At 41.7% G+C, this 24,225-nt stretch overlaps 1 protein-coding gene across 1 annotated transcript; it reads right to left on the bottom strand.

Annotated features, from left to right (window-relative positions):
* Positions 1-2,953: 2,953 nt before the first annotated feature.
* LOC122553349 (ovarian cancer G-protein coupled receptor 1-like) lies at positions 2,954-23,960 on the bottom strand. Its single transcript, XM_043696934.1, has 2 exons — positions 23,546-23,960; positions 2,954-4,735 (listed from the first exon to the last, which is right to left on the bottom strand). The coding sequence occupies exon 2, from the start codon at positions 4,613-4,615 to the stop codon at positions 3,668-3,670; it is 948 nt and encodes a 315-aa protein (XP_043552869.1). The 5' UTR covers positions 4,616-4,735; positions 23,546-23,960; the 3' UTR covers positions 2,954-3,667.
* Positions 23,961-24,225: the final 265 nt, after the last annotated feature.

Here is a 24,225-nt window from a genome sequence, read left to right as displayed (position 1 = left end):
GACTGGAGGGCTTATCTTATAAGGAGAGGTTGACTGAGCTCGGACTTTTTTCATTGGAGAAAAGGAGGAGGAGAGGGGACCTAATTGAGGTATACAAGGTAATGAGAGGCATAGAGTCGATAGCCAGAAACTATTTCCCAGTGCAGAAATGACTAATACAAGGGGTCATAGTTTTAAGCTGGTTGGAGGAAAGTATAGAGGGGATGTCAGAGGCGGGTTCTTTACAGAGAGTTGTGAGAACATGGAATGCGTTGCCAGCAGCAGTTGTGGAGGCAGGGTCATTGGGGACATTTAAGAGACTCCTCGACATACATATGGTCACAGAAATCTGAGGGTGCATACATGAGGATCAGTGGTCGGCACAACATCGTGGGCTGAAGGGCCTGTTCTGTGCTGTACTGTTCTTTGTTCTATCTTCTAATATTTCTACCTATCTGGTACATCCTGACGGGTTGGGTGGTATCAAATGCTGAGCTTCAAAACAAACTTAATTGCAGAATTGGATATCAAACATTGATCGACATCTATCAGTTATTCATCCTCATTGACACAAACTCTGTCTGGGGATGTGAGGAGTCATCACATTTTATCCCGTGTTTCTTTTTCACTTTTGCCTTTTCTTTGAAATCCTTACTTTTGCAGAGATTTTTTAAAATATAAATTTTATTATACAATTCCATCGCTCAAATTTCAATTCTGAATGATTGCTCAGGTGTTAATTAGTATTTGCTACTTGCTTTAAGAATAAGTTTTGTTCATAATAAACAGATTGTTTGAATTTACTGAGGAAGCCAAGGGGATTTTTCTTTATTTTGGATAATGATACAACAGAGAAGCAATTGGCAATTTTTATATTTGAATTGATATGTGGATGGAGTGTAGAGGTTTGATTATCAATGTCACAGTTGCAGAATACCCTTCAGGTTTTATTCCACGTATCACTGAGATCATAATGTCCAGGATGCAAACGTCATCGACATTGGCTATGTATCCATTTATAAAGGTGGCGAAAAATGTAAAGTTTATTTGTGATAAAATGTCTGCTAATGTCTGTCCTGAATGATTTTGCTGTGATTTTGTGAGTATAACTAAGTATTGGTCTGCTCTGCCATGGGTATGAGGCAGGAGATTAGCACTAGATAATAGGGCCAGTACAGGCATGATTGGCCAAATGGCCTTCTACTACACAGTAATAATTCTATGATGCTATAATTAGTTTCTCCACTCATGGAAAATCTCACGACCTAACCTTTCAATTTCTTTCAAAATCCTAAAAACTACCATCTAATCTCACCACAGTTGTTCATCTTCCAAGAAATACAACTTATCTCATGTAATAGTCCATATTATGCATGTATAAAATGTCTGATTTTCTTTTCATTCATGTGGATTTTCCAGCATTTATGGTTCATGCTTAATTATCCTGGACCAGTTGGTGGTGAGCTACCTCCTCAATCATTATAGTCATTAAATTGTAGTGTTATGATGCCAGCAGGTGGTATTATTGGACGAATCAGACTTCTTTGATAACCCATTTCTTTAAATTTTGGGCATTGAGAGTTTGATGGACCTTTTCCTTGGATTATTTACACTTAAGTTTAGATTTTCTCAGCTTCAAATATTTCATTCAGGTTTGAGTCAAAGACTAATCCGAAACTTTTAAACCAAAACCCTGTGCAAACAATTTCCCAACTGTGCTGAATTAACTCCTTCCTCTGGGAGAAGGTCTTTTTACATGTAACTTCAAACAGGAATTCGGCAAACAAACTAAAAACTTTCCAATCTATGGGAGGTTTCATATTTCATTCAGAAAGTTCCTTATGAAATTGCTCAGATTTATAGCTTGTTTTAATCCATGAATTACAATGATTATTTGTTCACTTTATTGAATGAATCTGCTGTATTTATTGATGATTACAATTTGAAAACAATTTACATTGATTCCAGTGAATGATGGCAGATTTAATAGGCTGATAAAGAGGTGAAAAGAAGATGAAAAAAATGTTGCATTGTTCGTTTGCTCCCAGAAAATCCTAATTATTTAGTATAATTGTTCAAAATGTCTCTAGTAATTAGTTCCATAATCACCCCAAAGTGTCCATCTCCAGTTGATCCAAGGTCTCCTTCTGACGCTTTGTCAGGATCTTTCCTGTTGGCTTCTGTCCTGTTTTCTGGTAAATCTAACATCAAACTTCCCTTCTTGATATGTTGACATGGGTTGTCACACTGACAGAGTCTTATTTTCCTTTGTAGTCCTGCTGAAACTCATGCCAAGTCATTTGATGTTCTCTGTATCGAAACGACAGCGTTTGACCCGATCCCAAAGCCATGCCTTTCTTGAACTGTCCTTCAGAAATGCCCCATGTTCAGATATGGACATTCAGTGCGGATAGACTAGGGCCAACAGCAACAGGAGTTATAGAAACATTTTAAAACGTGCAGGTGTAGGCCATTTGGCGCTTTGAGCCTGCACTACCATTCAATATGATCATGGCTGATCATATAATTTCAGTGTCTCACTCCCACTTTCACACTATACCCTTTGATCCTTTTAGCCACAAGGACCACGTCCATCTCCCTCTTGACTGTATCCCATGAACTGGCCCCAATAGCTTTCAGTGGGAGAGAATTCCACAGGTTCACAACTCTCTGGAGTGACGAAATTCTTCTTCATCTCAATCCTGAATGACTTTATTCTTAAACTGTGACCCCTAGTTCTGGCTCAGAGTGGGTTTGCGACCTTCCTGTTTGCCCTCCTCATGGCTCAGGTGGAGCTATGGGTTAGACCTGACCTCAGCAGGGTAACATCCTGGTAAATCTGTTCTGACCACTCTCCAGCTTTATTAATATCCTTCCTGTAATAGGCCAACCAGGACTGCACACAGTACTCCAGAAGAGGCCTGACCAATGTACTGTACAATTTTAGCATAATGTCCCAACTCCTATCCTCAAAGGTCTGAGCTAAATGCCTTCTTGACTATCCTATGTATATGTGATGAATTATGTACCTGAACCCCTAGGTCTGTCTGTTCTACTGCTTTGCTCATAAGTTGATACAGCTGATACCAACTTTATACTGGCCTCCTGCACTGTTGATAAAAGATGAGAATACAAATCAGTGATTGTGACCCTGCTGACAGTGCCTGCAGTTTTCAGAACTGTCAGGAGAGGGAGCTGCAAACTCAGGCTTGCTCCATTTATTGATGCCCAGACACCAAGGCTCCCTCAAAAATTTTGGAGACATCTCAGTGACAATGGGACTAGAACCAGTTCTGGTTATGCAGTGACAGTGACCCTATCTCTGAGTCAGATGTTTGACGTTCAAGTCCCACCTGTCTCAGACATGTGCTATGAGCTGTTGAAACAAATTCAGTGAAAACATCAATTTAAAATGTTTGCAGTGTTTCACTCCAGACACCTGAGGGATGACAATGGAATAGTTTTGGATTTGAATGGCAAGAGTGAGGTGAAAACGATTTAAAGTAGAACAAAACTGAAAATGACAGAACAACAAACTCACTGTTTTTTCTCATACAGCTCTCTCCCTGTTGGTGCTGCATTTTGTTTACTCAATCCTTGTTAAATATGTGAGAATGTTTTACTATGTTAAAGGCGCTATTACAATGCAAACTGTTCAACTGAATGAGCTTGAGAGATGGGTTCAATATTAATTCAAACTGAGGTTTTCATCTGTGATTGTTTGCCTTTTTGCACAAGAAAGGAGCTTGCTAACAGGATCGAGAAACCTTGCTAACCAACCCTTTGAACTTGGAGAGACAAAACAGTACAAGATGGGGTCGGCCACACAGTTGAAGCTCATCAGCAGCAGCCCGACATGGTAAACCTCAAAAATACTGTCAGCAAAGGGACAGTCGTACTCAAATATGCTTCGGACCATCAGGAAAATGTGATAAGGGGCAAAGCAAACCAGGAAAATTATGATTATCCCAGATACTAACTTTTTTATTCTTAATTTCCGCTGTCGTTCAGACCCACGGAGATTTTGCACAACCCTCAACAGTTTAAAGTAAGAGTAGAGGAATAAAATCAAAGGGAGACCAAAGCCAATGGAGAGTTTGTAAATATTTAAATATTTGTCCTTTAGGCGCAGAGGATAATGTTCGAAACACAGGGTGTCATTCCCCTCGTCTTTACTGAGAACCTTGGAGCCCATGTAAATGGTGCAGACGGCTATCTCCTTGAGCCAGATGAGAATACTGATGAGCAAAGCTGCCTTCCTGCTGTGTATGAATTTAAATTTCAGAGGGTAAGCCACAACAAGGAAGCGGTTAATGGCAATGAAGCAGAGGAAGCCAATACTGATGTAAATATTCTGGTAGAGGAGCAGACCGCTGAAGATGCAAAGTTCCCGAGAATGTTGCCAGTCATCGTGCTGCAGCATGTACTGAATCCACAAAGGTAAGGAAAGGAGGTACAAAAGGTCTGAGATGGTCAGATTACAGAGATAGACTCCCAGCTCATTCTTCTGCCTGATTTGTAGGTAGCTGTGATACAGGGACAGCAGGTTGGTCGGGAGGCCAATGATGAAGACCCCAATGTAGACAGCGGGAAACAGGATCTGGTGGATTTCGTGGTCGACAGTGCAGTTGCTCATCGTTCAATCCAACCCTGGAAAGATCTGTCCAGTAAACGTTTTTCAGGAGCTCCTGAGTTTGCAGTCCTCAAACTTTGATATAATTTTGTATTTAATACTTCTTCCCTGAAATATGTCTCCCTAGGGGTAAAAGCAGAGAATATATTAAACAATATCATCATGAAGGTAAAGCAGACAAAAAGGGCATGTGTTCACAGTGCCAGTGTCAGCTGTGTGAAAATTCCAGAGAACCTGCCTCATTCATGTGTTCTTTCCACATTAGCATTGCAATTTTTCAAAATACAAAATGTTTATTTGTCTGGCCCAGTTGTCCTGGAGAAGGTGATGGTAAGCTGCCTTCTTGAATTCCTGTAGATAATTATACTCAAAGGATTGTTGCAGAGGGAGATCCAGGATTTTGACCCAGCAAAACTGAAGGAATGTCAATATAGTTTGAGAAATGACAGAGCTAGATTCCCAGCTCATTCCACTGGCTGATCTGCCAGTAGTTGTGATTAGGCATGGCAGTGTATTTCCAAGTCAGGGTGGTGTTTGGTGTGGGGGTAACCTTGCATGTGGTGGTGTTCCCAAGTATCTGCTGCTATTGTCCATCTGGTTGGTTGGGCTTCTGTGTATATGTGATGTTAAACTTGTTGAGTTTCTGCAGTGTGCCCTGTGGATGGTACCGTTTCCCACCACCCTCATCTGCCTGGCCGAGCACATCCTCACTTTGAACAACTTCTCCTTTAACTCCTTTCACTTTACTTAAATCAAAGAGATGGCCATGGATATCTCTGTGGGACCCATGTATGACTGTTTTTTTTTTATGGGGCATGTGGAACATTCCTTGTTCCTGTCCTATTCCAGCCATCCCCCCACAGCTCATTCTTTTATACATCAATGACATTGTCGGTGATACTTCCCTCGCTTGTCTGGAATTGGCAAAATTTATTTTGCATCAAATTTCCAGCTCACTCTCACCTAAGTTTTTTCCAAACCTTAAGTTTTCAAACTTAAGAGCTTCTGCAAGTAGATAAATGCAGTCAAAACGGAGCCTCTGCATTTACAACCCCTTTGAAAAAATACCCAAAGACAATATAACCTTGTTAAAGGAGCAGCACTGTCACACTTCCCCCTTATAAAAAATGAACTATCAATATTTAAAGATGGCTTCATTTTAAAACCCCTTAATCTTACACTGTTAGTACACTACAACATATATACGTTACATTGACAATAATCATGCAAATATGCACAGTAAATTCTATTACAGTCTGTTTTACTCCCACCATCAAACGCCTCTGTATTACATTTGCAGCTCAACAATGTGTCGGCAATCGTGTTTCCTTGTCCTGCTACTTGCACAGTTTTCAAATTGAAATACTATAACAACAAGCTCAACCTAACAATCTGGAAGTTTTGTCCTTAAATTTCTCCACAACCTTTAATGGGCTATGATCAGTGTATATGATTGGCTCAGATACATTACTGGTAAGATAAACATGGAAATGTTGTAATGCCAACACCAAGCCCAAAGTCTCCGTCTCAACTGTCAAATATTTTTGCTGATGAAAATTCAATTCCTGGACAAATATCTGTAGGTCTTTCTATCTTTTCATCATCTTCCTGTAAGAGCACAGCACCAACACTCACATCAATCGTATCGATAACCACCTTGAATGGTTTTGCCTAATTAGACGTGGCAATACTGGGGCAGTGGTTAATACAGCTTTCAGACTGTCAGATTCCTTCTGACAATCCACTGTCCACTGAAACGTCTTGCCTTTCTTTAGTAATTCAGTGAGTGGAGCAGCCACACTGCTAATGGTTGGTATAAATTTTTGATAAAATCCACTCAATTTCAGGAATTGCAATACAGCTCTTTTTGTCGATGGTCTGGGAAACTCCCCAATTCCCTTTGTTTTTGCATCCCGTGGGACCATTTGTCTATGTCCAACAACATGGCCCAGGAAGGTGACTTGGGCATTGGCAAAATCACTTATTTCCACACATCTCCCCATGCAGTAGCAATAATTATTTCAGTTCATTCTGATTTTCCTCTGGAAGGTAAGGCAATAAATTATCACAATTTTTGACAACTTCCTCATTGTCCAATTTAACTTGAGGAATGTCCAATTTAGAATCCTCTGAACTTATTTCTTCACTCTGTGATGTAACCAATCACACAATCTCCTTTGGCTTTCCTTCCCTGTCAATATACGTTTTGAGCATATTCACGTGACAATTCTGTGAGATGTCTTTGTCTGGAGTCCATATATACAAATATGCACTATGTGAATTTTGACTTAGCAATTTCTCCTTAATCAATTTTAGTATCCTGTCACTTCTGCACAAAAACTAATTCAAATAGACTGAATTTGGTTGATTTATTTGATGCATCTCTGATCGCAAAAAGTATAAACAGAATTTCCTTGTCCCAGTCATCTGGATACTCTTGACTACATGTCCTCAACATGGTCTCTAATGTCTGATGCCACCTTTATAGCATTCCCTGCAATTCTGGATGGTGTGCAGTAGATTTGAATTGTTTTATTCCTATGCTGTCCATAACTTTCTTAAATAATTTTGATGTGACGTTTGATCTGAACCATGATCTGATTGTATTTCTGTGGGTAGTCCATAGTTAGTGAAAGATTTGCATAACTGCTCCACAATCCTTTTTGCTGTGATATTGCATAGTGGAACAGCCTCTGGAAATCTAGCAGACACAGCCATTATTGTTAACAAATACCGATCCCCACATTTTCTTATACGAAGGGGTCATACGCAATCAATTAAGACTCTTGAAAAAGGTTCCTCAAATGCAGGAATAGGTATTAAAGATGCGGGTTTTATTACTGCCTGTGGTTTTCCAATTACCTGACATGTATGACATGTCTTGCAAAATTCAACTAAATCTTTGTGCAGTCCAGGCCAGTAAAAATGTTTTTGTATTTTAGCTTGGGTTTTCCTCACACCTAAATGACCACCTATTGGTAGTTCATGCATCACCCGCAACACCTCCTTATTATAAATCATTGGCAGTGTGGATGCATGGCATTCAGGGTAAAGTATTAGCATGGTTGACCAACAGGAAGCAAAGAGTGGGGATAAATGAGTGTTATTCTGGCTGGCAATCAGTAACTAGTGGTGTGTGTCGGGGAACAGTGTTGGTACTGCAATTATTTCTGATTTATATCAATGATTTGGAGTTGGGGACTACGTGTAGGGTATCAGAGTTTGCAGATGACACTAAGATGAGTGGCAGAGCAAAGTGTGCAGAGGACTGTGAAACTTTGCAGAGGAACATAGATACATCGAATGAGTGGGCAGATGGAATATGATGTTAATAAATGTGAAGTCATCCATTTTGGCAGGAGTAACAGTAAAAAGGATTATTACTTGAATGGTTAAAAAGTTGCAGCATGCTGCTATGCAGAGGGACCTGGGTGTCCTTGTGTTTGGATCACAGAGGGTTGGTCTGTAGGCACAAGTAATTAGGACGGCAAATGGAATTTTGTCCTTCATTCCTAAATGGATTGAGTTAAAAAGCAGAGAGGTTATGTTGCAATTGTACAAGGTGCTGGTGAGGCCACACCTGGAGTACTGCATGCAGTTTTGGTCTCCTTACTTGAGAAAGGATATACTGACCCTAGAGGGGGTGCAGAGGAGGTTCACTAGGTTGATTCCGGAGTTGAGGGGGTTGGCTTATGAGGAGTGATTGAGTAGACTGGGATTATATTCATTGGAATTCAGAAGAATGATGGGGGGATCTTATAGAAACATATAAAATTATGAACGGAATGGATGAGATAAAAGTAGAGGGGCTGTTTCCGCTGGCAGGTGAAACTAGAACAAGGGGGCATAGCCTCAAGATTAGGAGGAGCAGATTTAGGACTGAATTGAGAAGGAACTTCTTCACCCAGAGGGTTGTAAATCTAATTGAATTCCTTGCCGAGGGAAGTAGTTGACGCTACTTCAGAAAACGTTTTTAAAGGGAAGGAAGATTTTTTTTTAAATAAAGGAATTAAGGGATATGGTGAAGGGGTGGGCAAGTGGATCTGAGTCCAAGAAAAGATCAGCCGAGGGGCCAGACAGCCTACTCCTGCTCCTAGTTCTCATATGTTCCAACATGACTTGATGAACTTCTGCCCATTTCTCAACTACCTGAAAATGTGATGGTCTCCATTTCCTCATTAACACATCATTTTTCAGATATTTGCACACTGGGGTATATCTAGATTCTACTGTGTATGGTTTTTGATACAATTGGTTTGTCACCTATCTGCTCCTGTTTTGTGACAACCATTTGATCACACAGGGTCTTTGGTAATTCCACTTCAGCCTTCTTATCTGTACTCTTTGATCTCTCCTGTTTCCACTGGTGACTTGGTGACCTCATTACCACACAGTCACAAAAAAATCCCAGGATGTGTGTCCTGCAATAACCCGAGTTTCCACTGGCTTTTCAAACACAGCAGACAACATTCCTACCTGTGAACCAGCGATATCATTAGCAAGGACAAATTGTATTCCAGCAGCTGAAAGTTTGTCCAGTCCTCCAACCATAACTTTCATTGGACACCCTAACCTCACTCTACATAATTGAGTGCTTCTAGTCTCAGCGAGAATTCCTGTTACTGGCACTTTTTCTGGCAATAGTCCTTCAAGGGTACACATCGCCTCAACTTTCAACATCAAAGACTGAGAGGATCCTGTATCTCGTAAAATTGAAACCTCTTTACCTGCTGCTCCTGGTCTATACCCTTTGCAGGTATACGGTTTGAAAAGATCTGGCACTTCCTCCTTAACCAATCTCCAACCAGTTGTACATTCTGGTGCAGCTTTTTACCCTCCACTGTGCTTTCCGTTACCCTCCAACAAAATTCACTGGCTTATCTGTTTTCCTACATCTCTCTTCCCAGTGCTTTTTCTCAAACACCAATACTGATTTCATGCGGCCTACCTTATTGCAGTGAAAACACCAGAGCTTTTTAAGCTCTCTTTCCCCTTCAAGGGTTTCCATTTTACCCTGTGGTAATTTATCCTTGTGATCTTCACCGAGATCCACCTTTCCCCCAGTTTCTATCCCTTGCGGATTGAAATTGATGTTGAAGCCAAACAGTGATTTATGAACCAACTCATAATCATCAGCCATTTCAGCTGCTAATCTTACCATTTTAACTCTCTGCTCTTGCACATGAATTCTCACTACTTCAGAGAGTGATTTTTCCTCCAAATTAATTGTGTCTCTAAGAACATCATTGGCTTGAGTGCCCTTATCCAGCTATTATAGTTACTTTCTTTGATACTTTCAAACCAGAGTCTCTCCTTAAAATCCTGAAACGTTGTCTGTAGGCTTCTGGCACAAGCTCATATGCACTTCAACTGGCTTTCTTCACCTTCTCACACACCCCAGATACCTCCTCTGATAGTGATGTGAGCACCTCACGAGCTCTACATACAAGTTTTGTTTGGATCAACAAAACCCACATAATCACTGACCACTGCATTTTTTTAGCCACCATCTCAAATGAGATGATAAAGGCTTCTGGATTCTTCTCATCAAATTTAGGCAATGCATGAATATATTTAAACAGTTTCTCACCAGGCCTTTGGTTCCCATGGGTTTGCTCATCCTCACTCTCTTCCTCACTGAGCTTATGTTCAGTCTTCATCCCCATCCATTTAAACTGACTTTCCTGTCTAAGTGCCAATTTCTGATCTTCAAACACCCTCTCTTTCTTTCTATCCTCTCTCTCTTTTTCTCTCTTTCCCTCTCTTCTCTCTTTCTTTCTCTCCCTTATACTTTTTATTCTGCAAGGGTCTTTCATTCTTTTTCTCTTTCCTCAGCTTTTAATCGTAGTTCAAACAGTTTCATTTCTTTTGCTCTGTCCTTGTCTTTTGCCGCTAACTCAAACTGCTTCATTTTTAATTGAATTTCACCCACCTCCAAAGATTCTGGTGGTGTTTTCAGCAATTTAAAACACTGATCTATTGCTGTAATTATCTCTCCTTTTCTGATGGAAGGAGGCAGATCCAACTCCAGTATGTCGGCTAATCCCAGCAGCTTGGCCTTACTTACCTTTTCTAAGGTCCCCAAAGTCACTTCTTCCGCCCCCAGAAGACTCTTAGTAACTGAAAGAGCTATTGCTATCCCCAGCATTGTTTAAACCAATAGAATTCAACATCCAGAACAAAAGACATGAACAACTATGACTCGCTGCCTTTGCATTGAGCAATCCTAATCCCAAATCGGAATTATAGGACAAATCCTGCACAAAACTCCCAATCTGTTATGGACCAGGCCAGACCCCTTCAAAACAGTGCAAGAAGGTCGCCCAGACCCTAACTCTTTGAGTTGCTTTGAGCAGGTGTAAGTGGATATGCCAGGAGTGATGCAGCTGGTCAAAACCCCTCACTTTTAAACAAAACATAATTTATTCACAAAGTAACAAATGAAACACAAACAAAAGAGGACAGAATACAGAATAACTTAGTTTATCCAAAAATCCAACAGATTATCCCAATTTAATGATGCTGTTCTAAATATTTGCAACAATCCCCGTAAACGCCCCTTTGCAACAAAGGTAAAATCAAACACAGGGTCTTACAGAGGAGAGAGAGATGGCAGAGAGATTCTGCATGGAACACTTTCTTCCATAGAGCTGTTTCCATGAGCAGCAACCTCAAAACTGACTGACTGCTTGCTCTGAACAGCCAGACTACTAAACCCAGACTACTAAAACCAGCATCTGCAGACCTCACTTTCCCCTACTAAACCCAAATCAAACCATACCAAACCCGAGTAAAGCTGAGCTGAGAGAAGTGACCACTCCACTTTCATTGTACAAGTGTTTGTTTTTATTTAAGATGTTTCTTCAAGTAGGTAAACACAGACAAAACAGAGCCCCTGTCTTTATGTCCCCTCTGAAAAATAAAACCCAAGGACAACCTAACCTTGTTAAAGGAGGAGCACCATCAGAGTCTCTTTCCATTCTCCCAGTTCCTCCATCTCTTGCAGCTGTTCTGATGATGTTAACTTTGACATAGGGGCCTCTGAAATCTCCACCTTCTTCCTCAACCGAGACTTCCCCAGCACCGTAATTGACAGGGCCCTCAGCTGGGTCCAACCCATCTCACGCACTTCACTCTCAGCCACTCTCTTCCTTCCCACAACAGCAATAGGGTCCCCCTTGTCCTCACCCACCATCCTACCAACATCCACATCCAAAGGATCATTAGCTCCTACTTCTGCCATCTCCAGCAGGATACCCCCAACAGACACATGTTCCCCACCCCTCTCAACCTTCCATAGGGACATTGACTGCAGGAGACCCTGGGCCACTTCTCCTCCACTCCCAAAACCTCCCTCCCGACCCCCAACAGACCCACAGCACCTTCCCCTGCAACTGCAGAACGTGTAACATCTGCCTGTTTACTTCCTCCCTCCTCACTGTCCAAGAGCCCAAACACATCATCCTGGTGAAGCAGCGCACTTCACTCAATCCAATCTACTGCATTTGCTGCTCACAATGTGGTCTCTACACACGGAGAGACAAAACGCAGACTGGGCAACCACTTTGCGGAACACCAACATTCCATCGACTAAAATTACCCGAGCTTCCAGTTGCCTGCCACTTCAACACACCACTCTGTTCCCTGGCCAATATCTGTAACTCAGGCTTGCTGAAGTGCTCCAGCCCAGCTCAGAGCAAGCTGGAACATGGGGTAAACCCTCCTGCTTGATTTAAACCAGCTACACAGAAAATATCTATCCTGTGCAGTAATCTGTGAAAAGTTGAGAGGCCAAGAAATATTTCAAGTAAAAATTAACAACTTGTTTCTTAAGGTATAACTGTGAATAATTAACTAGCAACTATTTGCAACTCCTTCCTCTAACCTATCTTTTACTTTCCCTTCTACAATACAAGTCCGATAAAACCCCCAAGTAAGATTTACCAAAAATTCAAATTTCAAAACCAGCCAGCTGTCAAATCTTCTCTTTATACCTTCCTCTGTCTTCTTTTCTTCTTCTCAGGGATTTCTGTTTCACAGGTCACTGATCGATAAAGCTACCTTTACAGAAGTTATTTTTCGGACAGTCTGTCCATGCTGGTGGCTTGGCAGTTCTCTCTCAACTGTTCAATTTTCCCCTTTCTTATACCCTCAATTGTGTCATTGGCTTTTAATATTGTCAATATACTAAATACAAACTTGATTGGAGTTTGGGATTTCTTTTGGGGTATAATTTATACTGATTGGCCTAATTCAAATTTGTTTTTGTCTCTAGACAACCAGCTACCCTAGCTGATGGACCACATGTTATATTGTATCTTATTCAGAACACTTGGTGCTGTCAGGTAGTTCTGCTACCTTTTAACTGTCTTAAAGGTGCGGTACACCCACATCTTCATTACACCTCTCCCCTTCAGAAAACCTGAACCATCGAAATGAAAAGATGGCTTCTATTTTTCTTTAAACACATGACCATAACAAACTGATAACTTTAATCTAACTTCACCTGAACTTCTTCCCACATAAGTGTGTAATATATATAAAACATTAAATTAATGCAAATCTCATTTAATCTTTAACAGTTAAATCCACAATGACGCATCTGCGATTACATTCTTACGACACGCAGCATGTATAATTTGTAAATTAAATGTCTGTAACATAAGACTCCAACGAAATAGTCTCATATTCTTTTCTTTAAAGTGTTCTAAGAATGTAAGCGGAATGTGATCTGCATACACAACCATCTCCGACAGATTGTTTGTGTCATACACATTAAAATGTTGTAAGGCCAGTACCAAACTCAATAGTTCCTTTCCAACCGTGCAGTCTTTCCTCTGGTGGATGTTGAGGTTCTTTGAAAAGTAACAACTGACAGTTCAATCCCATCATCATCTTCCTGTAGGAGTACAGCTCCAACCCTTACATCACTAGCATCGATGACGACTTTAAAAAGTTTTGAAAAGTTTGGTGTAGCTAAAACTGGTTTGGTGGTTAGTATTGCTTTCAAATGGTCTGGCATTGTTCTGTCCACCGAAACTTTGTGTTCTTCTTCAGCAAATCAGTTAGCGGTGCCACTACACTGCTGAAGTTTGGAATAAACTTCCGTTGGAATCCACTGAGTCCTAAGAATTCTTTCTTTGAGGTTGGTCGTGGAAATTCCTCGATGGCCTTCATCTTTGCGTTCCGTGGGGTGAACCTTCCATGATCGGTGTTATGTCCGAAGAACATCACCTCTGCTTTTTGCAAGTTCTGTTTTCTTTAAGTTTATCACCAGTTTTGCTTCTCATAGTTGTTCAAAGAGCTCTGCCATGTGATCTTTCCAAGACTTACTAAAGATCACTACATCATCCAAACATACTGCGCAATTTGTTAACCCAGCCACAACTCTGATCATGAGTCTTTGGAATGTGGCGGGTGCTTTCTTCATTCCAAAGGGCATCACTTTAAACTGATAGAGCCCATTTGGGGTTACAAACACAGATATTTCTTTCACCTACTCTGATAAATGCCAGTAACCAGGCATTAAATCCAACTTGGTGATGTAAATGGCTTATCTGACTTTCTTGATACTGTCCTCCAATCTAGGAATCGGATATGAGTCTGATTTTGTAACAGCGTTGACCTTCCGATAATCAGCACAGAATCATTGAGTCCCGTCCAGTTAGAGAGCTAAGACGATCGGCGAGCTCCACTCACTCTGGCTCGGTTCGATAATGTCCTCATTGAGCCTGACCTCCACCTCCATCCGGATCTGTCTGGCTTTGAAAGGATTTAGCCGATAGGGATGTTGTTTTATCGGAGCAGTATTCCCTACATCTACTTCATGTACAATAGCATTAGTCCTCCCCATCTAATTCTTACATATGTCCTCATACTGCAGTAACAAATCTTTCAACTGTGTTCTATGCTCCTAAGACACATAGCTTGCTAACCTAATCTATTTTGAGGCGCATCAAAATCCATGTCATCTCGATTTGATTCCTCACACTGCAGGGCAGTAACCAACACCTGATTCTCCAGTTCTTTCCCTCTAGTGGGCGGTACAGTGGTTAGCACTGCTGCCTCACAGCGCCGGAGACCTGGGTTCAATTCCTGCCTCAGGCGACTCACTTTGTGGAGTTTGCACGTTCTCCCCGTGTCTGCGTGGGTTTCCTCCGGGTGCTCCGGTTTCCTCCCACAGTCCAAAGATGTGCAGGTCAGGTGAATTGGCCATGCTAAATTGCCCGTAGTGTTAGGTAAGGGGTATGGGTGGGTTGCGCTTCGGCGGGTCGGTGTGGACTTGTTGGGTCAAAGGGCCTGTTTCCACGCTGTAATGTAATCTAATCTAGTATAATACGGTTTCAACATGTTCACATGACATACCCGATACCGTTTTCTCTATCTGGCATCTTTACTAGATAGTTCACCTGACTCAACTTTTTCTCAATTTGATAGGGACCACTAAACCTGGCTTTGAAGGGATCTCCTATCACTGGTAACAGTACTAACATGTCAACCCCTCGGGAAAATGTCCGAGTCTCAGAGTTTTTATCTGCCACCTGCTTCATTCTACACTGTGCCCTCTTTAGGTGCTGTTTAGCTAATTCACCTACTTGACTCAATCTCTCCCTCACCTCCGATACATAATGTAAGTGTGAAATCTCCGACTTTGGTCCTGCCAATTTTTCTTGAATTAATTTCAAAGGGCCTCTCACTTCATGCCCAAATATTAACTCGGAGGAAATGAACTGACGAGATTCATTTGGGGCATCTCTAATAGCAAACAATATGAATGGGATACCTTTATCCCAATCATTCGGGTAATCCTGAGAATATGCTCTAAACATCGTCTTCAGGGTCTGATGCCACCTTTCTAAAGCTCCCTGGGATTCAGGATGATACGCCCTGGATTTAAAGTGCTGTATACCTAAGCTATCCATAACCTCCTTAAACAGCCTAGCAGTAAAATTTGGCCCTTGTCCTGACTGAATCTCTCTGGGTAGCCCATATATGTGAAGAAACCTACTAACTCTTCTACCACCTTTTTTGCCTTGATGCTCCAAGGAATTGCCTCCGGAAATTTGTAGACACATTCATTATGGTTAACAAGTTCTGGTTCCCACTTTTAGTTCTCGGGAACGGACCTACACAATCAATTGTAACCCACATGAAAGGTTCTTCAAATGCAGGAATTGGCAACAAAGGTGCTGGTTTTATTACTGCCTGTGGCTTACCTACCATTTGGCATGTATGACATGTGGGGCAAAGGTTAACCACATCCTTGTGCATTCCAGGCCAATAAAAATGTTTTTGTACCTTAGCCTGAGTCTTTTGTACCCCTAGGTGACCTCCTACCAGTAGTTCATGTGCTACCCATAACACCTCCTGTCTGTATGCTACGGACAAATCAACCACGTTTCTCCTATGCACTAACCTGCCCGTGGTCTCCATTTCTGCCTTAGGATTCTATCTTTCAGATAATAACCCTCTAAAATATTCTCTGCCTCCTTTGCTGAGTACACATCCACATATATATCTTTTATCATCTTGTCTTGCTGTTGCAAGTCTCTTAATCTTTCAGGACTAAACACTTCTGTCTGACCCTCTGCATGTTCAGGTTTTTCCTGCACCATTACTTCAAGCATTATTGCTAACTGAATTTCAACTCTATCTTTCTCTTTACTTTTTGCTTCATGCTGTGACTTATGATAATTGGATCTGGTTACCGCATAGTCTGGGAAAATACCAGGATATTTCTGTTTTAACTCCTCAGTTTCTTGGTCTTCCTTGGGCTTCTCCATAACAAGGGGTGTCCCTCTCACCTTGGATCCTGCTAAATCATTCCCAAGAACAAACTGAACTTCTGGAACTGACACTCTGTCAATCACTCCCACTGTAACTTCCCAAGTCTTGAGTTGGCACTCCGACCTGACCTTACATAGGGAACACTAAATTTCTGTCCATCGATCTCACAAATTACCACACTCTCAGGTCATAGATCAGAAAGAGTGCATATTCGCTCATCCCTTACTATCAGCAACAGGTTAGATCCTGTATCTCTCAAAATTATAACTTCTTGCCCTTCTCCCCCTGTTCTTTCTGAGTAGACTTTACCCACAGAGGCAAATTCTTTGTACAAATCAGGTACTAACTCCATACCCAGCCCTGCCTAGGCTGTGCACTGTCCTGCAGCTCCTTGGCTCTTCTTGGGGTCTCTTTTACTACCTTCACTAATGCCACTGGCTTAGCTTCTTTTACCACATCTTTTCTTGTAGTGCCACTTCGCTTGTAGTGCCCAGTGCGCTTCTGAAACCACCAGCACTGTAATTTTCTGTGTTCCACTCCATTACAGTGAAAATACCTGAGGCCTTTCACCTCTTCAATCAAGATTAGAGTGGTGCTGGAATAGCATAGCAGGTCAGGCAGCATCCGAAGAGCAGGAAAATCAATGTTTCAGACAGGAGCCCTTCACCTCCTGTCCACTCTCTTGAGAGTCTTTAACCTGTGATAAAATCTTACCAGTGTTCTCTACTCTTTCTTTAGTAGTGTAGGATCTCCCCTTCTCCCAACTTCTATCTCACACAGGACGAAATTCTGGCTGGAAGCTTGTCTTATGCACCATAGAGTCATAGAGATGTACAGCATGGAAACAGCTGTCCTTCTCACTTCCTGAACTTTCTGTTCCTCCATGTGAATTCTTACTATCTCTGGAAGTGAGTTTTTAAACTCCTCCAGCAGAACAATCTCTCTTAGAGCCTCAAAGGTCTTATCTATTTTTAAAGCACGCGCCCATTGATCAAAATTACTATAATTAATTCTTTCGAACTCAACATAAACCTGACCTGGTTCCTTCTTTGTATTTCTGAACCATTGTCTATATGCTTCTGGTACCAATTCATAAACACTTAAAATAACTTGTTTGACCTCTTCATAATCTCTTGATACCTCATCTGACAGTGTGGAAAATACCTCATTAGCTCTGCCTACCAGTTTAGTCTGAACTAGCATTACCCATAAATCCTTGTACCACTCCATCTGCCTAGCCAATGTTTCAAATGAAATAAAGATGGTTTCAACATCTTTCTCATCAAAATGTGATAGAGTTTTGACATATTTGTATATATCACTACATTCTCTTTTAATCTCCATCCTGTTAACCTGACTTTGCTAAGTCAGAATTTCTCAAGTTCAAATTCTCTTTCTCTCTCTTTCTTTTTCTTCTCTCTCCTCTCTCTCTCTTTCTTCTCTCTTTTTCTCTTTCTCTCTCTCTTTGTTTAACTTCTAACACCATTTTCCTCAATTGTAATTTAAGTTTTTCTACCTCTCCTGCACTTGTCTGTTCCTCTGATACACCTAAGTGTTTGAGTAATTCCCTTACAATTTAAGCTTTTCAATGTTAGTCATTGGGGATTCAATAGTTAGAGGGTCAGATAGAAGGTTTGTTGGGAATGAACAAGACTCACGGTTGGTGTGTTGCTTCCCAGGTGCCAGGGTCTGTGATGCCTCAGATCGTGTCTTTGGGGTCCTGAAGGGAGAGGGTGATCAGCCCCAAGTCGTGGTCCACGTAGGTACCAACGACATAGGTTAAAAGAGGGATAGGGATGTAAGGCAGGGTTTCAGGGAGCTATGGTGGAAGCTGAGAGCTAGAATAAACAGAGTTGTTATCTCTGGTTTGTTACCCGTGCCACGTGATAGCGAGGCAAGGAATAGGGAGAGATATCAGCTGAACACATGGCTGAAGGGATGGTGCAGGAGGGAGGGTTTCAGGTACATGGATAATTGGGGCTCATTCTGGGGAAGTGGGACCTCTACAAACAGGATGGTCTTCACTTGAACCAGAGTGGTACTAATATCCTGGGTGGGAAATTTGCTAGTGCTATTCAGGTGCGTTTAAACTAGCTCAGCAGGGGGATAGGAACCTGAGGTGTAGTTCTAGTGCACAGGAGGATGAGATTAGGGAGGAGAGGGACAGGATTTCACTGTCACAGGAATGTGCTGACAGACAGCAAGCTAGTTTGAAGTGTGTCTACTTCAACACCAGATGTATCCAAAATAAGGTATGTGAGCTTGCAGCATGGATAGATACCTGGGACTTCGATGTTGTGGCCATTTCGAAGACATGGATAGTGCAGGGTGAGGAATGGATGTTGCAGGTTCCAGAGTTTAGATCTTTCATTAAGAATAGATAAGGCAGTAAAAGAGGAGGAGGCGTGGCCTTGATAGTCAAGGACAGTATAACGGTGGCTGAAAGAACTTTTGACGAGGACTCGTCAACTGAGGTAATGTGGGCTGAGGTTAGAAACAGGAAAGGAGAGGTCACACTGCTTGGAATTTTTTATAGGCCTCCGCAGAGTTCCAGGGAGGAGGAAGAGAGGATTGGCAAAACTATTCTGGGTAGGAGTGAAAGAAACAGGGTGGTCATTATGGGGACTTTAACTTCCCCAACATTGACTGGAAATGCTATAACTCTAGTATGTTGGATGGTTCAGTTTTGGTCCAATATGTACAGGAGGGTTTCCTGACACAGTATGTCGAAGGGGAGGGGAGGCCACACTGGATCTGGTGCTTGTTAATGAACCAGGCCAGGTGTTTGATTTAGTTGCTGGTGAGTACTTTGGAGGAAGTGCCCATAATTCAGTTACGTTTAGTTTAGCGATGGAAAGGGACAGGTACATGCCACAGGGCAAGAGTTATCGATAGGGCAAGGGCAATTATAATGCATTCAGGCAAGACCTAGGATGCATTGAGTGGGTAGCAAAATGCAGGGGATGCAGACAATGGAAATGTGGAGCTGGAATAAGGAACAGATATTGCGTGTCCTTGATAGGTATGTCCCTGTCAGGCAGGAAGGAACTGATAAGGTAAGGGAACCATGGTTTACTACAGAAATTGCATCTCTTGTTACGCAGAAGAAGGAGGCTTTTGTGACAAATGAGACAAGATAGTACAGATGAGGGTATGGAGAGTTACAGATTAGCTTGGAAGAATTTAAAGAAAGAGTTAAGAAGAGCAAAGAGAGGACACGAGCAGTGTTTAGCAAATAGGATAAAGGAGAACCCTAAAGCTTTTTAATAGGTATGTGAGGAATAAAAGGTTGACCAGGGTAGGAATAGGGCCAGTCAAAGACAGAAGTGAGAAGTTGTGTGTGGACCCTGTGATGATCGGAGAGGTGCTAAACGAATATTTCTCATCAGTTTTCACACAGGGAAAAGAGTATATTGTAGAGGAGAAGAATGAGATATGAGATATTAGACTAGAAAGGATCGAGGTTAGTTGCGAACAGGTATTATCAATTCTAGAAGGAGTGAAAGTAGACAAGTTTCCTGGGCCAGATGAGATTTATCCCAGGATTCTCTGGGAAGCTAGGGAGGAGGTGTTGGTGCCTTTTGTTTTGATCTTTGAGTCATCATTGTCTACAGATTTAGTACCAGAGGACTGGAGGATTGCAAATGTTGTGCCATTGTTCAAGAAGGGCAGTAGAGATGACCCAAGTGATTATAGACCAGTGAGCCTTACATCTGTTGTAGGAAAAGTTTTGGAAAGGAATATAAGAGATAGGATTTATAATCATCTAGCAAGCAACAATTTGATTGCAGATATTCAACATGGTTTCGTCAAGGGCAGGTCATGTCTCACAAACCTCAATGAGTTTTTTGAGAAGGTGACCAAGCATGTAGATGAGGGTAGGGCAGTTGACGTGGTGTACATGGACATCAGTAAAGCCTTTGATAAGGTTCCACATGGTAGGCTGTTGGAGAAAATGTAGAAACATGGGATTGAAGATGATCTAGCAGTTTGGATTAGAAACTGGCTTTCTGTAAAAAGGCAGAAGTGGTGGTTGATGGAAAATATTCAGCCTAGACTCCGGTTATTAGTGGTGTGCCACAAAGATCTGTTTAGGAACCAATGCTGTTTGTCATTTTTATAAATGACTTGGACGCAGGCATAGGTGGATGGGTCAGTAAGTTTGCAGATGACACTAAAGTTGGTGGAATGGTAGACAGTGTGGAAGAAGTTGCAGGGGGACTTGGATAAACTGCAGAATTGTGCTGAGAGGTGGCAAATGGAATTCAATGCAGATAAATGTGAGGTGATTCACTTTGGGAAGAATAACAGGAAGGCAGAGCACAGCGTCAATGGAAAGATTCTTGGTAGTGTGGATGTGGAGAGGGGTCTTAGAGTCCATGTACATAGATCCCTGGAAGTTGTCACCCAGGTTGATAGTGCTGTTAGAAGGCATACAGTGTTTTAGGTTTTATTGGTAGAGGGATTGTGTTTCTGAGCCATCATGCTGCAACTATACAAAACGCTGGTGCGGCCACACTTGGAATATTGTGTACAGTTCTGGTCACCTCATTACAGGAAGGACGTGGAAGCATTGGAAAAGGTGCAAAGGAGATTTACCAGGATGTTGCCTGGTCTGGAGGGAAGGTCTTATGAGGAAAAGCTGAGAGACTTCGGTCTGTTCACATTGGAAAGAAGAAGGCTAAGAGGGGATTTAACAGAGATATACAAGATGATCAGAGGATTATATAGGGTAGACAGTGAAAGTTGTTTTTCTAGGATGATGACATCAGCATGTATGAAGGGCCATAGCTGCAAACTGAGCGGTGATAGATTTAAGACAGATATCAGAGGCAGGTTCTTTACTCAGAAAGTGGTAAGGACGCAGAATGCTCTACCTGCCAATTCAGTTAACTCAGCCACATTAGGGAGATTTAAACAATCCTTGGATAAGCACATGAATGATGATGGGATAGTGTGGGGATATGGGCTTAGATTAGTTCACAGGTTGGCGCAACATTGAGGGCTGAAGGGCCTGTTCTGCGCTGTATTGTTCTATGTTCCATGTTTACTTTTGTCCTTGGTTAAACCCAAATCTAACTTCTTTGCTAATTCTAAAAGTATGACTTTTTACTTTCCTTGTAAAATGTTTTGGCAAATTTGAGAATCATCTTCAAATCTCAGAACCTCTATCAATTTTAAGAGCTATTTCTTTCACTATTAATTTAATCAACCACAAGTCAACAAAATTAAACAAATTGCATCACGTACGTTTTATGTAAATGGTACGTTTTATTAATGCTAACCTGCAAGTGTTTAAATCTGCTGGATTTTTTGTACCCCCAAAATCTATTCAAATCTGTCTAAACCAGTTCAAATCACAAATTGAAGACCCAGATTGTTCAAATCACGGACAAAAGCCCCCGAAACCGTTCAAATCCCAGTGATGAGCCCCCAAACTGTTATGTCATGGGGCTAATTTAAACCAGCAACACAAAAAGGATTTGTCCCATGCATTAATCTGTGAAAAGTTGAGGGGCCCAGAACAACTTAAAGTAAAAATTAACAACATTATTTCTTAAAGTATAACAGAGAATAATTAGTTAACAACTATTTATAACTCCTTCTCCGAACCTATCTTTTACTTTCCCTTCTATAATACGAGTCTGATAAAATCCCGATTAAGATTTATCAAAAATTCAAATTTCAAAACAAGTCAGCTGTTGAATCTTTTCTTTACATCTTCCTGTGTCTTCTTTTCTTCTTCTTAGGGATTTCTGTTTCACTGGTCACTGATCGATAAAGGTACCTTTAAGAGAGCTATTTTTTAGGCAGCCTGTACATGCTGGTGGCTTGGCAGTTCAGTCTCAACTGTTCAATTTTCCCCTTAATTATACCTCCAAAGCATCGGATTGTGGCATTGGCTTTCAATGTTGTCAATATACCAAATTCAAACTTGATTGTGGAGTTTGGTATTTCTTTGGGGGTATAGTTTAAACTGATTGGCCTAATTCAAATTTGTTTTTGTTTCTAGGCAACCAGCTAGCCTAGCTACTGGACGACATGTTACATTGTATCTTATTCAGAACAGTTAGTGCTGTCGGGGATACTGCTAGCTTTTTCCGCTTTTAAAGGTACAGTACACCCACATCATAACAGGAAGAATAGCACATCATTTCCTACTTGAGGACTCTATCGCTTTGTGGACTCAATATTGAGTTGAACAATTTTGGGGTGTGAGATACTTTCTCCCATGTCCTTAACACAGCCCACACACACCAGGTCTTGGCATCATACAGGTGGAAGTGAGAACTGCAGATGCTGGAGACCAGAGTCAAGGGTGTGGTGCTGGAAAAGTACAGCAGGTCAGACAGCATCCGAGGAGCAGGAGAATCGACGTTTCCAGCAAAAGCCTGATCAAGCACCACAGTCTTGACTTTTGGCATCATACAGACTGCTACCAACACACTACCCACTGTCAGTCGCTATTAGTCCCCATTAGTAACTATTCATTCCCTAGAAACAGATCTTTAACCACTCCTTTGGCTGTTCAACTGTTTCCCTCTCTCAGGTCTATGTCCATCTCTGTTTAATCTCTGCCCCCCCCTTCCCCGTACCCTATCTTCTGTATGAAAACCATCCTTTCCCTAGCTACCATCAGTTCTGATGAAAGGTCACTGGACCCTATACATTAACTCTAATTTCTGTCTGCACATGCTGCCAGACCTGCTGAGATTTTCCAGCAATTTCTATTATTGTTTCAGATTTCCAGCCCCCGCAGTTCTTTCGGGTTATTGCATTTTCAGATTTCTGCTGCCCTTGCCCTTCCAGCTGGAAGTGGTTCTGGGTTTGGACGGTGCTGTCTGAGGGTCTTGGGTGAATTTCTGCAGTGCATCTTGTAGATGGTACACACGCTGCTACTGGAAACAGAGAGAATTGCTGACTATCTCCAGCAATTTCTGTGTTTGATCCAATCCCACCAGGTCCATGTCCCGCGGATTGCTGAGAGTAACAGAGACACTTTCACAGTTTAACAACTTCGAAACAAAAACCGTCATCAAATCACTCAGCTCTGATTTTTCCGCCAACTTCTCTTCCTCTTCGTGCACTACACTTCATTCTCTCCCCTGGGTTCTGCGGATAGTTAGAAACCAATGGAAGTGTTACCTGTGAGTCAGTCCCTGTTGTCTATTCCTGACAGACAGTCGGACCTGTTCCGGAATTTCCTTCTTGGGTGAATTGATCGATGTGAAGTTTGGCGACTCTTTCCACGTTACAGTTAGTCGCCTCTATCCCCCTCGATTTGCACGGACTGGCATTCACAACAAGTGCTTAAGGGTCAAGGAGAAACCAGGACTCACACCGATCTATATCATCACCGTCTTCTCACAGAGACTGAGCACCATCTACATCCACACACACACCCTGTGCTGTTTCTGCACCATTTCTGGTCTGAAGATGAGTTTATGTAGCCGTCAGAGAGAGAGAGAGAGCTCTCTACATCACAGCGCCGTGCCCTTTAGTGCAGGAATCTCCGAGACTTAGAGGCTGTAACCGAGATAAGTACAAACAAATGATCAAGCTTTCCGAGAAATTTGATTCCTTTCCCGCCCCTTCTTTGCTAACATCACATCCCGACTGATCAAGACCAGACTTGTCATCTTCAGCTCAGGAGACAGTCAAACTTGCACACACTGAATCTTACAATTTTTCAGTTGACCCGAGTAAAGAATCTCAATGTCCGAGAACAAAAGAACGGGAAATGTTAATGTTGGAACAACCAATCCCAAAGGAATATTATTTTCTGACAATAAACATAAGTTTCTGTTTAATTGGTGCAATATTTT

This window comes from Chiloscyllium plagiosum, chromosome 10 (assembly GCF_004010195.1).
Source record: "Chiloscyllium plagiosum isolate BGI_BamShark_2017 chromosome 10, ASM401019v2, whole genome shotgun sequence".
Taxonomy (NCBI): domain Eukaryota; kingdom Metazoa; phylum Chordata; class Chondrichthyes; order Orectolobiformes; family Hemiscylliidae; genus Chiloscyllium; species Chiloscyllium plagiosum.
The sequence above is the reverse complement of the archived record's forward strand: the minus strand, read 5'-3'. Positions and strand labels throughout refer to the sequence as shown.